At 50.4% G+C, this 14,603-nt stretch overlaps 1 protein-coding gene across 1 annotated transcript; it reads right to left on the bottom strand.

The window, feature by feature from the left end:
* Positions 1-9,315: 9,315 nt before the first annotated feature.
* FAM72A (family with sequence similarity 72 member A) lies at positions 9,316-12,976 on the bottom strand. Its single transcript, XM_062509600.1, has 4 exons — positions 12,825-12,976; positions 11,875-11,952; positions 10,597-10,721; positions 9,316-9,803 (listed from the first exon to the last, which is right to left on the bottom strand). The coding sequence occupies exons 1-4, from the start codon at positions 12,974-12,976 to the stop codon at positions 9,712-9,714; spliced, it is 447 nt and encodes a 148-aa protein (XP_062365584.1). The 3' UTR covers positions 9,316-9,711.
* Between the last annotated feature and the right edge of the window lie 1,627 nt (positions 12,977-14,603).

The following is a 14,603-nucleotide window of genomic DNA, read 5'->3' as shown; positions in this document are numbered from 1 at the left end:
CCTCGTAGGAAAAAACATCTGCCCCCCAAACCAAACAAAACCCGGCGGAAATGAAGGGAAACAAAGCAAAAAATGCAATTAAAGGCGGCTCTAATGAGGCTGTGCCGCTGCCCCGCAGGGCCGGGAGGGGGCGCTGCGGGTCCGGCTGGGAATGGGAATGGGAAAGGGAATGGGGAAATGGGAATGGGAAATAATGGGAATGGGGAAATGGGAATGGGGAAATGGGGAATGGGAAACGGGAATGGGAAATAATGGGGAATGGGAAAATCGGAATGGGAAATGGGGAATGGAATGGGAATGGGGAATGGGGAAATGGGAATGGGGAATGGGGGAATGGGAAATAATGGGGAATGGGAAATAATGGGGAATGGGGAAATGGGAATGGGAAAGGGAAAATGGGAATGGGGAAATGGGAATGGGGAAATGGGAATGGGAAATAATGGGGAATGGGGAAATGGGAATGGGAAATGGGGAATGGAATGGGAATGGGAATGAGAATAGGAATGGGGAATGGGAAAATGGGAATGGGAAATAATGGGGAATGGGGAAAGGGAAAATGGGAAAGGGAAAATGGGAATGGGGAAATGGGAATGGGGAAATGGGGAATGGGGAATGGGAAATGGGAATGGGAAATAATGGGGAATGGGAAAATCGGAATGGGAAATGGGGAATGGAATGGGAATGGGAATGGGGAATGGGGAAATGGGAATGGGGAATGGGAAATAATGGGGAATGGGAAATGGGGGATGGGAAAATGGGAATGGGGAATGGAAAAATGGGAATGGAAAAGTGGGAATGGGAAATGGGGAATGGAGAATGGGGAATGGAGAATGGGGAATGGAATGGGAATGGGGAAATGGGAATTGGGGAATGGGGAATGGGAAACGGGAATGGGGATGGGGAATGAGAAACGGGGATGGGAATGGGAATGAGGAACGAGGAACGGGGAATGGGGAATGGGAAACGGGAATGGGGAATGAGAAACGGGGATGGGAACGGGAATGAGGAACGGGAATGAGGAACGGGAATGGGGAATGGGGATGGGAACGGGGAATGGGAATAGGGAAGGGGAAAGGGAATGGGGAATGGGGAAAGAGAATGGGAAAGGGAACAAGAATGGGAATAGGGGGACACAGGGAATGGGAATGGGAATAGTAGTGGAGGGACACAGCGTTCAGGGGAAAGGGTGACTTTTCCTCTTGGGAAAAGGTGACATTTCCCTCTGCTGGACCACGAGTGAAGCTGTGCCCAGACCTTGGCTCTGCTCCCAGCCCGACTCCACCACCCCTGTCTGCTGCCTCCAGGGCCGGGATTTTGCGATAAATGGGACTCACTGGTGTCTGTGCTGTTGCTTTTTCCTGTGAGTGAGCCTGAGCTCTTTGTCCCCGCAATTCCTGCCATCACTTCTTATGGTCACACAAAAGCAGCAATACAGTTTGGAACCGGTTGGGAAATCTCCACCAGTTTAAAAATGAGGTTTGGTGGGGATGGTTTCATTCCTGACATGTGAAATGTCTGGATTTCCCCCCCTCCATGTCTGGCAGGATTTCTGCGCTTTCAGAATATTCATGCACTGATCTTGCTGACTTTCCTCAAGCTGCTTTTATTCCCACCACCACTCTACCCATACATTGCTTTTTTTCCCTCCCTCCCTGTTCAGACTAAGACAAGAATAATCTCTTCCATACCCCAGACTACGAGAAGAGTGGCTTGCCTTATTTTTGTGGCTGACTGGGCACGATATCCAGATGCTGCCCTGATGTGTGCAGCAACCGTGCCCACAAAATGCCAGCTTGATTTTGTTCTTTTTTTTGCCTTTTTCTGAAGGTTCTGACAGAGCCCGTGGCTGCAGGAGGACGGAGCGATGAGGAGCAGCAATGTGAGCATTATTTGGAGCTTTCCAGTGGAGTTTCTCATGTGGAGTTTAATCTGGTGTGTCTGACCCCACTGCGTGCCTCAGGAGTGACTCCAGGCTTGGCCCTGCCTCCTGCAAAACCCATTTGGCATTCAGAGGGGAGCTGATGTTTTTGGCTGGTTGAAAGTTCTGATAAACGCTGGCACATCTGATTTATTGTCTGACTCCGTTCCCAAGGAGACCACATATGTAAGAGCCTGAGATAAGCTGCTTACAACCTAAAGGTGAATGCCTTGAAATATCAGTGTCCCTTTCTCTGTCCCCATCCACAGCGAGCTCCTGCTTTCCCTGCTGTCTTTATTTCACTGCTAGCAGAGAATTAAGCCCCCTGTGCTCTGCTGGGGACCCTTGCTGTCCTCACAATTGGCTGAAGTTCTGAATGCAGCTGGGTTTCCCGTTATCATTCCTGACGCAGATTCCTTGAGCACAATGCTGCTGTCTCTGATTCCGTGGCCTGGAGGCAGCTCCCGTGCTGAGAGCTGGAGCTGGAATGTCCAGGACCCTCCAGGATCCCCATGGAATGTGCACAGGTGTGGGTTTGCTGCTCCCCCAACCCCTTTTTGGGTGCTTCACCCTCCTCCTACCTTGGATAGGTGCAGGTGTCCTGCTCAGACGGTGAGCTGGAGAATCCCAGGATGGTTTTGGGTTTGAAAAGACCTCAAAAATCATCTCACCCCATCCCTGCCATGGCCAGGGACACCTCCAGTGCCTAAGCCCTCAGAGCCCACTGCAATTAATGCCAAAACCATCAGTGGCAGGAGCAGGATGAGGTTCCAGTGCTGCAGGAGGTGTTGTCAGAGCACCTGATGCTCTCCAAAAGCTGCTGGATATGAAATCCTGGGGGGGTTGTGGCTGACTTGCAGCTCAGTTTGCTGAGAAGGGTTTTGTGCTGTCGGGGGGGTGCAAAAGGAAAGCAGCAATTCAGGCCCATGCATCACTGGCATGTTTGTATCAAAGCAAAATTCGATCCAGTTAATAAAGTAAAAAGGGTTCTTATCAAGGCCAGTGCCAGCTGCTTTTAAGCAGTTTTTAAATTTTGATTTCCCATAAGGACTGGAATTAAAAATTGGACATATTCTGCTGAATAAAGGCTTCCTGCCACTTAGGAGTGCTGCCTTATGGTAGCAGGAGAGAGGAAAAAAATGTATTCATCTGAATTTTAGATTCCTAGTTACAAAGAAAGCAATTCGGGCTCTGGGTAAAATTTGAAGCAGGGTAGAGCCCACTTTACAGAGCAAAATTCACATCCAACCTGGGCTCCAAGAAAGAATGGAGCAACGTTGTGGGAAGTCTTGTGGTGGGCTTTGCACAAGAGCAGATTGCTTAATTTTTTCCCAACATTTTAGGCTCTCATCAAACATGAGTGGATGCGAGACTGAATCTGCAGGAGCTTTCACAACCTCCCCTGAGCTGTGACTGTGCCATTCCATCTGCATTTTTAACCAAATCATTCTCTGATCATGTTGGCTTTGGGGAGCACCCTGGGAGCAAAAATTATTGCAGCTTTGGACCCATCCACTGCTCTGTGCCCACCTGCAAGAGAATCAATGAATTGCTCGAAACTCTAAAGAGATTAAAAAATTTAATAACTGAAAGGGCCTGGGTGATGTGTTTAGCAGAGTCACGCATTTTGATTGAATATTTGAGGTTTGAAGGTGCATCCTTAGCCCTGCTTTGGGAATAGATCCCATGTGGGCTGTCTCCAGCTGGTTTTGGGTGTTTTTTGTGCTGTGTTTTTAGCGTGGCCAGGGAGGGCTGGCACTGCTCTCACCTGAGCCACTCGAGCTCCTCTCTCTTCCCTTGCCAGCCTTGCTGAAGGAGCTTCCAGGGTGCATTCTGCAAGCATAGCAGGAATCACAGAGCAGACTCCTTCCTGTCAAAGCCTGGATCAAATCTGTGCTTTTTAAAATGAAACAAATCGGTGGTGAAGGAACAGCTCTGGTGAAACCCCCCCAAAAGGTGCAGACAAAAGGGGTGGGAGCTTTGTCCCCTTGTGGTTTGATGTCCCCCCCCCCAAAAAAAAAAACCAAAAAAAAACCCTCTGCTGCCTGGCCAGTCTGTCACTGGAGCTTGGTGTTGGCTCTGAGAGCGAGACAGATGATGAGGCAAAATCAGGTGAATCTCTTTAAAATTTAACTCTTCTTAACTCACCTCTGTGTCAGGACACGCACAGCAGAACCAGGACCAATTTTTCTTTGGGGAAATCGGGGTGAGAGCCCCAGCACACCTGCATTTGTGGTGTTATCTCCTGTTTAGTGGAAATTTCCTCTTCCAAAGCAGGCCATATGCTGGAGAGGGATGAACTAATCAGCTTCTGCCATGGCACAGCAGGGAAGGATCCCAGCGTGGCTGCGCTCACGGAGCAGCGATCCCAGCTTAGTTTTAATTAGCACTTCCCTCCAGGAAAGAAGTGCAGGCAGAGAAATGCAGGAGATCAGGACTTTTTTTTTTTTTTTTCCTCAGCCTGGCTTTCCGTGAGGCTGCACAAAGCTGTCCCCATGCAGATGGAAGTGCTGGGGAGAGCTCTGGGGCTCATTTCCCCTATGTGGCATCACCCTGAGCTGGCAGCACCCAGGTGACATCAGCAGTGAGGCACTAGAGATTTGGGTTGGTTTTATTCGACCTGCTTTGTTCCCTCTTGGTTTTTCTGGTGTTTTTTCTCCCCCTCCTTTTTGCTGTCCAAGATGTGAGTCCTGCTTTCTAATGGAAAATCAATGGTGCAGCTCTGTGGGCTGAGCTGGTGTCACACGGGCGAGGTGACAGGAGACACTGCAGACAGCTGGAGTGTCCCTCTGACCAAACAACTGCTTGGAAATGCTGCTGCTCCTTGGGAGAACAGCGTGGTTGAGATTTCCTCTGTTGAGAAGAGGGAATTTTGGGTGGTGCATCAACAGCTTGGAGTTAATTCCAGCAGAGATGCTCAGGGCGGCTTCGCTCTCTGGCTGCTCCTGTGTCTCACATGAATTGAAATCACAGCTCAGCTCTGTCAATGATGTATCTGCACAGGTTTGGAATAAACTGGGTTTTTAAATAGGTTTTTAATAGATATTTTGCTAGAGGCTGTATCCTTTGTGTTTGCTAGAGCAAGAGGAAGAGCTAACAATGCAGTGGAAATCCAAAAGTGCTGGCAAATGGAAGGATCCTTGATTTAGGTATGAGGTGGTTCAAGCTTAAGGTGATCTTTAAGGTCCCTTCCAAGGTCCCTTGTGTGATGCTGTGTGCTGGAAGAGCTGAGTTCTCACAGAAATTCCTGTTGGAACAGGGAGAAGGGACCCACGGCTGCAGGAGCAGGCACGGCTCCGCTGTCTCTTGTGCTGTTGGAGCTCTGGAGTCTCCTCTTGAGGCTTCACCTCTGTTCTCTGGCAGTCCCTGGTGCCTTTCCTTGCCCCCTTGGCTGCCTTGTTCCCACAGCAGCTCTCCCTGAGCCTCCCAGTCCCTGTGTTCACAGTTCCTTACGCAGCAGCACCGTGGTGGCTGCGCTGTGCTGGCCTGGGGACACTCCCTAAATCCAAATAACAGCACACAGAGATTGTTTACTGGGCACACAGGCTGCTTCTTGGGGTCTGCTTTCAGAAACCACACACTGCAAACATAACCAAACGTGCAGCAGCAACCTCCATTACAAACTAATTGGGTGCCTTAATAAATGACCCTCTCACTACTCTGTCCAAAGCGTGGCAGGCCAGAGGCAGGAGCAGAAAATAGAAGATAGCTCAATGATTTCTGTCTCTCACTGTTGGGTTCTTCCTCAGAGTCAAAGCCCTGGGCTGCAGGCTCTGTCCCAGGGGTGGGGACTCATCTGTCACCTGCTGGAAGGGGCTGAGCTGCATTCCAGACTGGGGGAGAGGAGAGTGTCTAAAGCTGAGCCTGGCCAGGTGATCATGGATCAGTTTGTGCTGGGGGAGAAGATCACCCTCTGAGCTCCATCCCTGGGTGATCATGGATCAGTTTGTGCTGGGGGAGATGATCACCCTCTGAGCTCCATCCCTGGGTGATCATGGATCAGTTTGTGCTGAGGGAGATGATCACCCTCTGAGCTCCATCCCTGGGTGATCATGGATCAGTTTGTGCTGGGGGAGATGATCACCCTCTGAGCTCCATCCCTGGGTGATCATGGATCAGTTTGTGCTGATGGAGATGATCACCCTCTGAGCTCCATCCCTGGGTGATCATGGATCAGTTTGTGCTGATGGAGATGATCACCCTCTGAGCTCCATCCCTGGGTGATCATGGATCAGTTTGTGCTGGGGGAGATGATCACCCTCTGAGCTCCATCCCTGGGTGATCATGGATCAGTTTGTGCTGATGGAGATGATCACCCTCTGAGCTCCATCCCAGGATTATCCCTGCACCATTTTGTGCCCACCCTCTGAGCTCCATCCCTGGGTGATCATGGATCAGTTTGTGCTGGGGGAGATGATCACCCTCTGAGCTCCATCTCAGGGTGATCATGGATCAGTTTGTGCTGATGGAGATGATCACCCTCTGAGCTCCATCTCAGGGTGATCATGGATCAGTTTGTGCTGATGGAGATGATCACCCTCTGAGCTCCATTCCTGGGTGATCATGGAGCAGTTTGTGCTGATGGAGATGATCACCCTCTGAGCTCCATCCCAGGATTATCCCTGCACCATTTTGTGCCCACCCTCTGAACTCCATCCCTGGGTGATGCCCTGGCCACACTCTGCCTTGCTTGGCAGCTGCTCTGCAGCCTGCACTTGGCTGCAGTTCAGTGGCAGAATTCCTTGCTGTTTGTCATTGTAAAGCACTCTGGGATGAATGGTGGCACATAAATATGAGGTTGTGATGAGGTTTTAGGCTGTGCTGGGATAAGGAAGAAGATTTAAATGGGCTTTTTCTCCCAGTATGTCTTATTTAATATGGAAGGGTATCAATTTGTCACTGTCTTGCTCTGACCCTCCAGCTGACTTTGTGCATTGCAGGGAGGAGAATGGTTGGCTGTCAATAACAGAGTGATCAAACAGCTCCCTGTGACTCCAAAATAAAATCAAAGTTAGTGACCATCAGTGCCTTTTGGAATTCCAGCTCCAAGGGTTTTCATCCAAACAAGTCTGCGACCCTGAACCTACAAGTCTGAGTTGCACAAGATGTTAAAAACTGCTGGGCTGAGGTCTGGGCTGGCCCAGGAGATGCAGCCCATGGGCAGGAGGGATGGGCTCCAGCAGAGCTCTTGGTGCCAGGAAACTCTGGAGTCTAAAATTTGGGACCTTTTGCCTGGTGTTCAGTCCCTCCTAAACGAACCCTCATCTGATTAGAGGCACTTTAATTGCTCTGTGCCTTGGGTGCTTTGATGAGCAGAAGGAAAGGCCTCAGGACACGGTTCTTGTTTTTCAGCCTTGTGATTCAGGGGCTGCACAGCAAAGATCACATCCAACTTCCATGGGAAACCCTTGCCAAGAAAAGGAAATCTGCCCAGCTCCTCCTGGAGCATGGATCCCTCACGGAATCCTGCTGGTCTGTCCATCCTGGATGTCTCCACTCTCTGTCCTGCTGGGTTTTTATACCAGAGGTTTGCAGCCACCCCTTCCAAGTGATCCACAGCAGATCCCAGGGCTGTGCCACAGCACCTCTGATGTGCCAAAAACCAGACAGAAAACAAAGCAGAGACCTGAGCTGTTGGTTTCAAACACAGCTTTGGGGAGGGTAGAGGACCTGGGAGTGTTTCTAGAAATACTGATCTGGTTTTGTGCCAGTTTGGGGTTAAATCTGCCCATAACCATGGTGATCCTTGGAAACACAACCCCAAACTTTGGGGCTCTGTGAATGAGCTGCTGTGGCTTTAACACAAACAGCTCAGTTTTTTTTTTGTTTTATTTTTTTTTTAATTTCATTTTTTAATTTCAGACAGAAAGGAGCAACCCTGGACAAGATTGATTACCTTGGTGACATTGATGACAGCTGGGGCAATAGGGGATGTTTGCATACTTTGTATATAATACCTACAGACTCTTTATTGTCAACAAGAAAAGACTGAACTCCTTTAAAAGCTGCCCCATTCTTAATTTCCAGCTGATGAGGTGAAGTGCTTTAATTACACAGGCCTGTTTGAGAGAGTTCATGGTAGAACTTCCAGTTCTGTGTGTACAGATGGGGAAGAAAAACAGAATTATGGACTTGATGGGGAGGAATTCATCCTCTGCTTCCCTGTGGGAGAGGAGCTCTGTCCCTGCTGACTCACAGTGGTGAAGGTTACAGAGTGCTGGAGTGGCAACAGGCACAATTAGGTTTGAACTATTGTGGTGCTTATGCAAAAACAATCAGATTTATTTTTAGCTCATGAATTCTGCTGGAAAAAAAAAATGAGGTGTCACCTTGGCAGCTTGTTGCTGCAGTGATCACAGAAACCTGGCAAACATTGGGATATTGAGTTACAGAAGGGTTAACTGAGACTGAGAAACTGTCAGGTTTGCCAGCCCAAAGTGATTTTATTTTTGGGTTGGCTAAAACAAATTCTTAATACTAGAACCATAATTATTCCACTCTTTTAATGCAAGATGCAATTTCATTGTTTTGATTATCTGATACCATTACACATCCATATTTATGATGACTCTGGAGTCCAAAGCTTTTACTTTCTGGGGAGACACAAGACAGGAATTCAAAACAAGGAACACACATACAAATATACATCAATATACATTTAAACAGTGCAGAAGAGGTAGTACCATTAATTAAGAAATACATAATGAGCAGTAAAAATACTGACAAATTCAGATCTGTCTTCATTGCACCCCTTTCAAGTACCACAAGAGGCTACAGAGTGATTTGTTCAGCACCAATCCAAATTTCAAAGTGTCCTCTGATGTGATTTTACCTGGAATTTTTTATGGGTGGCCTTCAGGTGAGTAGCTGAAGGGGACAGTACTTATTTCAGAAATTAAACATCATGGTTTGTTAACAACTCAAAAAATGAGCTTTGAATTCATTACTTACAGGAACCAGGTTGTCTGTGCACCTCAGGATGGAAAATTAGGCTTGAACACCAAATATTTAACCCGATCTCTCTTTTTTTTATCTTTCTCTAAAAAGTCACAATTTCATAACGGATTTTTAATTTGGAGAGGAGAAATATATATATATATATATATATATATATATGTATATGTGAGAGTGGATGGGTTTTATTGCTGCCCTGAAGAAAAAACTCCAGTGTAGCCTCAAAGTTCTACTAAAAAACTGCAGAATTTAGGTTTTATCGGGGAGAAAGAACATGAACTTGATCTCTGTGGAGACAGAATCCTGAAAGTATTGAAAAATAAAGATGGAAAGGCTCTAAGAGGCTTCCCAGGGCACATTCAGGAGCATCCTGGGGTGCCCCAGGTGCAGAGAAGCTGCAAAGAGCAGATCAGAGCCAGAGCAGCAAAACTTTGAGCCATGTCTGAGCTCTTCCAGAACTGCCCCTGATTATTCCTGAAGTTTTTTTTTAAAAAAACTGAAAGCAGCTGAGAGGTTTTGCTCTTGTGAAAAGTGCTTCAGGGAAGAAGAAAAAAAGTATTATCAGCTGTAGAGGCTTTTGAATAAAAAGCAAAATAGAGCTCAGTAAATGCACTTTGTGTCTGCATTTCCAAGGTGTGTCTGCTCAGGGGATGCACACCAGGCAGATTCAGGAGTCCAGGGAAGGTACAGGGAAAGAGCAAGAAGAATTATCCTTTTTTGGATTTTTTTTTTTCCAGATTTCTTGGTTTTTCCAGCTGTGATGGGCCAGCAGGTGAAATGAAATAAATGCAGACCAAAAAGCCAGGCCTCAAGTGGAGGGAAGATGCTGCAGGTAGCATTTATCTGATGTACTCCTCCTCAGAGGTGCAGGACGTGTCTTCTGTGCTCTCCTCCAGATCTGGCAGGTTGCCCCAGAGCAATGCATTCACACCTGGTGGGAAGGAGATGAAGAAATGGGGGGGGGGGGGGGGGGGGAAAAAAGATATATTTTTGGATTGTGACCTTATTTTTAAGTTGCACAACTGTCTATTTTGAGAGAAAATAATCCTTTCAAAACCCAGGAAGTCACATTCATGACAAATAAACCTATTTTCTATCTTCCTCCAAAGTGATCTTGGGAGTGTTGTTGTTTATTTTTCATCAGCCCAATTCAGAGGATAAATTCCTGCCCACGGAAATATTTAAATAAGCAATTCAGGCAGCCATAGGTGAACACCCTGTTTGTGAACAGCATTGATCCGAGGCACAGGTGACACTGCAAGGTTTGGGCAGGGAGTTTCCCTGGTGATTTATCAGTGAGCTTTGCATTCCTGAGGATCCAACCCTGCCAGACACTTGGCATCCCTCCCACCAGGATGCAGGAGCTGCAATTCCAGCTCAGGAGGACTCAAGGGAGGGTCAAAGTGACAATGTGACTCACCCAAAAAAGAAAAAAGAGATGCCCCTGGACAGCTGCCTGACAGCCCATAACTAAAAATAAACCTGGGTTTATCCTGGAGCTGGCCTTGCTGCAGAAAATCCTGACTTACGTCCACAGAGGGGGAGGTAAAAAGAGATTTACACCAAAATCTTCATTCACAGCTGCCTCCCCTCGAGTGGTTTTCCAGATTTCCTCGTGCCTCCACGTGCCAGCCTCCCTCCACACGCTCTGCTACTGGGATGCCTCCACAGCATGGGGGAATCAGGATTTTTGGGAAAGGGAAGGAAACAAAGGTGTCCCTCACCAGAAGGGTCGAGCCTGTTGATGCCAAACACTGCCTGGCTGTGGAACATCCAGAGGTGGCCGTTGTTGCAGGACAGCAGGCAGGGCTTGCAGGGACAAATCACATGGTAGCCAACAACATTCCCACTGGAAAGGCAAAAGGTGGATCTTGGTGGCTTTTTCCAGCTCCAATTAAATAGCCATTATGTAATGCTTGTGTTTTGACAGACTTAAAGGAACGGGGTTTTAACGAGTATCTTAAATATTTAGGGAACATCTGTTGGGAGTTACAGAATATCTGAGTTTTAGATCTTTGGCACACAGAGAAGGGTTTAGTAACCTAAATTGTGTAACCCAGATTAGTTTACATACCAACAAATGCTGGTGGATTTCTTTATTTGTTTTCTTTTGGAAGGCCAGTGATTCCAACCAGCAGAGAAATTCCTCACACCCAAAATCCACCTGTACACAAGCACCGTGCAGGGGAGGGTACCAGCAGCAGGAGTGATGAAACTGAGAATTATGGAATGGTTTGGGTGGGAAAGGACCTTAAACCTCATCCAATTCCACCCCCTGCCAGGGGCAGGGACATCTTCCACTGTCCCAGGGTGCTCCAACCTGGCTTTGGGCACTTCAGGGATGGAGATGGGGCAGCCACAGCTTCTCTGGGCCAGATTATTGACCCTTATCAACTCTCCTAGATACAAACCATAATAACCACTAATCCATTTGCATGTGCTCTGATATTTCTGTTTCTCCACTTGTGTCTAAACCCAAAATATTGTGTCCCTATCACAACACCCCAGTGTTCAAAGATGAGAAAGGTAAAATTCTTGATTAGGGAGCTGGAAGAATTCTCTCAGATTGAGAGAATTGTTGTTTTCACCCTTAAATATCAGGCATTAAGAAGGAGGATAAAAGAACTCCGAGAACTTTAACGACAGCATGTTCCATCTGCTCCCAACAACCCGATGTGCCAAGAGGATGTTCTATTAATTAGAATATGAGGAACTGCTCCTAGCTGGGGCCCCACTCAGTGTTGAGGCAGACATTTCGTGGGGCAGGTGGCACACAAGCTTTCAGGAGACTCAGCCTCCTGACAACGCTGTCAACATTTCCACTGGGGACTCGCACAGAAATACCCCGGCAGCCTTGCCCGAGGAGCAGCGGGCTGAGTTTTTCCCCAGCAGCCTTAAATTTGCACCAGGGAACACAATCTGCTCCTCCATCCATGCAGGAGGTGACAGCGAGGAGGGGACACAGGGCTGGGACACGTCAGTGCCACCGGTTGTGCGCTCACCACTTCAAACAGGCGATGTTCTTCAGTTTGCACTTGCAGATCTCAGTGAAATAGCAGCTTCCGATGAAATCCACGGTTCTGGAGGAAGGAAACGGGCAGAAGTTTTAGAGCTGTGGTGACCACAGCCCCAGTGTTACAACAACACCGGGCTCGGGTCACAACAACGTGATGCTGCCATTGGTGCTGGGTGCTTTAAACCTCCCCACAGTTCTGTTTTCCTTTTGACTCTCAGCCCTACTCATACGGAAACTCGAACAAGACACGTGACGCTGCACGAGTATCAAAAATCCTCTCAAAATAGCCCCAAAAAAAGCAGAGCTTGCCTTGGTGCTCAGAGGCTCTCGGGCTCATTGTGGCACTTTCAGAACCTTGCTTGGGGACATGGCCCCAGCTGCTGCCAAGCCCCAGCTCTGGAACAGAGCAGTACCTCAGAGGCTGGGCTGTTTAAACCCAAACCTTTGATTCCTTATCTCCCCTCCAACCCATTCGTTCTCATTACCATGTCATTTCATAACCTGATTTCCTTACTATTCAAATCTGGCTATGGGAAAGCAGCACCGAGCCGAACTGAGGGAGAGTCCCGGCAGCAGTGACAGATCAGGTTTGTTCTGTTTGCGGATCTTTATTTCAAACTTCAATCTTCCCTTCGGAAAGGAGCGGGAGGAGCTGCCCGTGGCTGCCGAGCCTGTGCCATCCCTACGGATGGCTTCAAGCGGAGTTTGGATTTGCCCTGCACGGGACATCCTCGATTTTTGCTGTCCTGCCGTGGATTGCCCGGGGTTGGAGATGTATGGACGGGGTGAAATGTCAGCGGGATGTATGTCACCGTGTTCTCCCGGTGACAGCGGGTTTTGGGCTGATGCTGAGAACCCTCCAGCCGTGTCCCCCGGGGCTGACAGGACCCCATTCTCCCGGTGGGACCCACCCTTTTCCCCATTCCCGGCGCTTACCCCGAGGGCGGCATGTCGGTGGAGTAGAGATCGGTGTCGGTGTCGGCCAGCAGCACAGCCTGCATGCCCCGCCAGCTCAGCACCTGCCGGCAGAACCGGCAGCACAGCACGCTCACGCACCGGTCCTCGAAGGTGCAGCCGCTGGAGGACATGGCGGGTGGGACCCCGATCCCGATCCCGATCCCGATCCCGATCCTGGTCCCGATCCCGATCCCGATCCCGATCCCGGTCCCGGTCCCGATCTGGCGACAACGGCCACGCTCCCACCTGTCAGTTTGAATTCCCGGCCGCGCCCTCCCATTGGGCGCCTCAAGTCACGCCCAACCTCATTGAATAAAACCAACGGCACCGCCCCTGCAGCCCGGCTATTGGTGGAAAGGAGCGCGCTTCCTCGCTGCTATTGGTCACAGCTGCTGTCACTCACGCTTCCGTCCGGCGGGGCGGTGCCACGGGCGCCGAGAGGCGGGAAGAGGGGGCGGGCTCATCTTGGGACCGGCGCCTTCTGATTGGTTGCTACGCCAGTCGCTCATTCCCAGAGCTCCGCGCTCATTGGTCGAGGCGCTGGGCGGGGCGGGGCGGCGGCGGGCCGGTGCGGGAGACCGGGCGGCGGGCGCCAGCGGCCGGAGGACGCCCGGCTGCGGGAGGCGGCTCCGCAGCGCCCAGGTAATCGCCCCGCCCGGCCGCCCGACCCCCGGCTCTCCCGTGCTCATCCCTCTGCTGGGCCGCGGGCAGCCCTCCGCCGCCGGCTCCGCCGCCTCCCCGGCGCCCCAAGCCGCGTCCCCCCAGTCCGGCCCCCTCCCCGGGACCCCCCCCCGCTTCCTCTCCCCGCCGCCCGCATTGTTCTTCCCGGGCGGGATGCGGATCCGGCGGGTGCCGTGTTTATTTATTTCTTCCTCCCTTACGCGCATCTTCCGCGGAGGGCTGCGGCCGCGCGAACCCCCTCCCAAAAAAAAAAAAAACCAAAAAACCCCCCAAAAAAACCCCAAAAAACCGGGGGGGGGGGGGGGGTTGAAATACAAATTAAAAAGAAAAGACGGGGGAAAAGTTGTGTCCCGCCCTGCACAGCGAAGCGGGCTCTAGAAGAAACCCTAAATCACCCTCCAAGGAAAAAAAAAAAAAAAAATAAAACGAAAAGGGAGAAGCTGCGGGCGGAGCCGCCCGGCGGGGGCGCGCCCGGTGTGCCCGGGGCTCGGCAGGACCGAGCCCGCAGCCGGCGGGGGATGCTGCGGGGCCGGGGAGCCGCTCCCCAAAGGAGCCCCGCACCCCCGGGAGCCGCACCCCGAACAGCCCCCGAATCCCCCGGGACCTTCACCCCAAGTTCTCCCCCGGGGCTTGCACCCCAAATGAACCCCAGCTGCCACGGGAGCCGCATCCCAAAGGAGCCGCTGCTCCCCAGCCCGTGCCCCGTTTGCCCGGACTCGCTCCCCGGAGCACCCCCGGTTCTCCCGGAGGAGCCGCTGTCCCCAGGCCATGTCCCGGTCCCCGCTGTCGCCGTGCTCCCTCCCCTCGGTCACCTGCCCGGGCTGCAGCTGGAACCTCGCTCTGCTGCTGCTCAAAGCACGATTCGCAGTGTCAGGGTGTCGGGGCAGCTTTAATTCCCGTCATAAATTTGGGTTGCGAGCGGTCATTTTCTAAATATATGTATTATTATTTGTATTTGCAGGCAAACAAACCAAAGCTGCTTCTCCTCTGCTGCTGCTGCTGTCGTTTGGGATTTGATTTGCATCATCTCTGAGCCCATTTAAATAAATAAATAAAAAAAAGAAGAGAGGGGGGGGG

Source organism: Cinclus cinclus, chromosome 27, assembly GCF_963662255.1.
Source record: "Cinclus cinclus chromosome 27, bCinCin1.1, whole genome shotgun sequence".
In the NCBI taxonomy this organism is placed as follows: domain Eukaryota; kingdom Metazoa; phylum Chordata; class Aves; order Passeriformes; family Cinclidae; genus Cinclus; species Cinclus cinclus.
Note: the sequence above shows the minus strand (reverse complement) of the source record. Positions and strands in the feature narration are given on the sequence as shown.

Bases quoted from the DNA above. Each gene is read 5' to 3' on its own strand.
- FAM72A (XM_062509600.1), bottom strand. From the start codon at position 12,976: ATGTCCTCCAGCGGCTGCACCTTCGAGGACCGGTGCGTGAGCGTGCTG. The intron at 11,953-12,824 runs GTAAGCGCCGGG...TCCTTCCTCCAG, and splicing joins ACCGACATGCCGCCCTCGGG to AACCGTGGATTTCATCGGAA. The intron at 9,804-10,596 runs GTGAGGGACACC...CCTTCCCACCAG, and splicing joins CAACAGGCTCGACCCTTCTG to GTGTGAATGCATTGCTCTGG.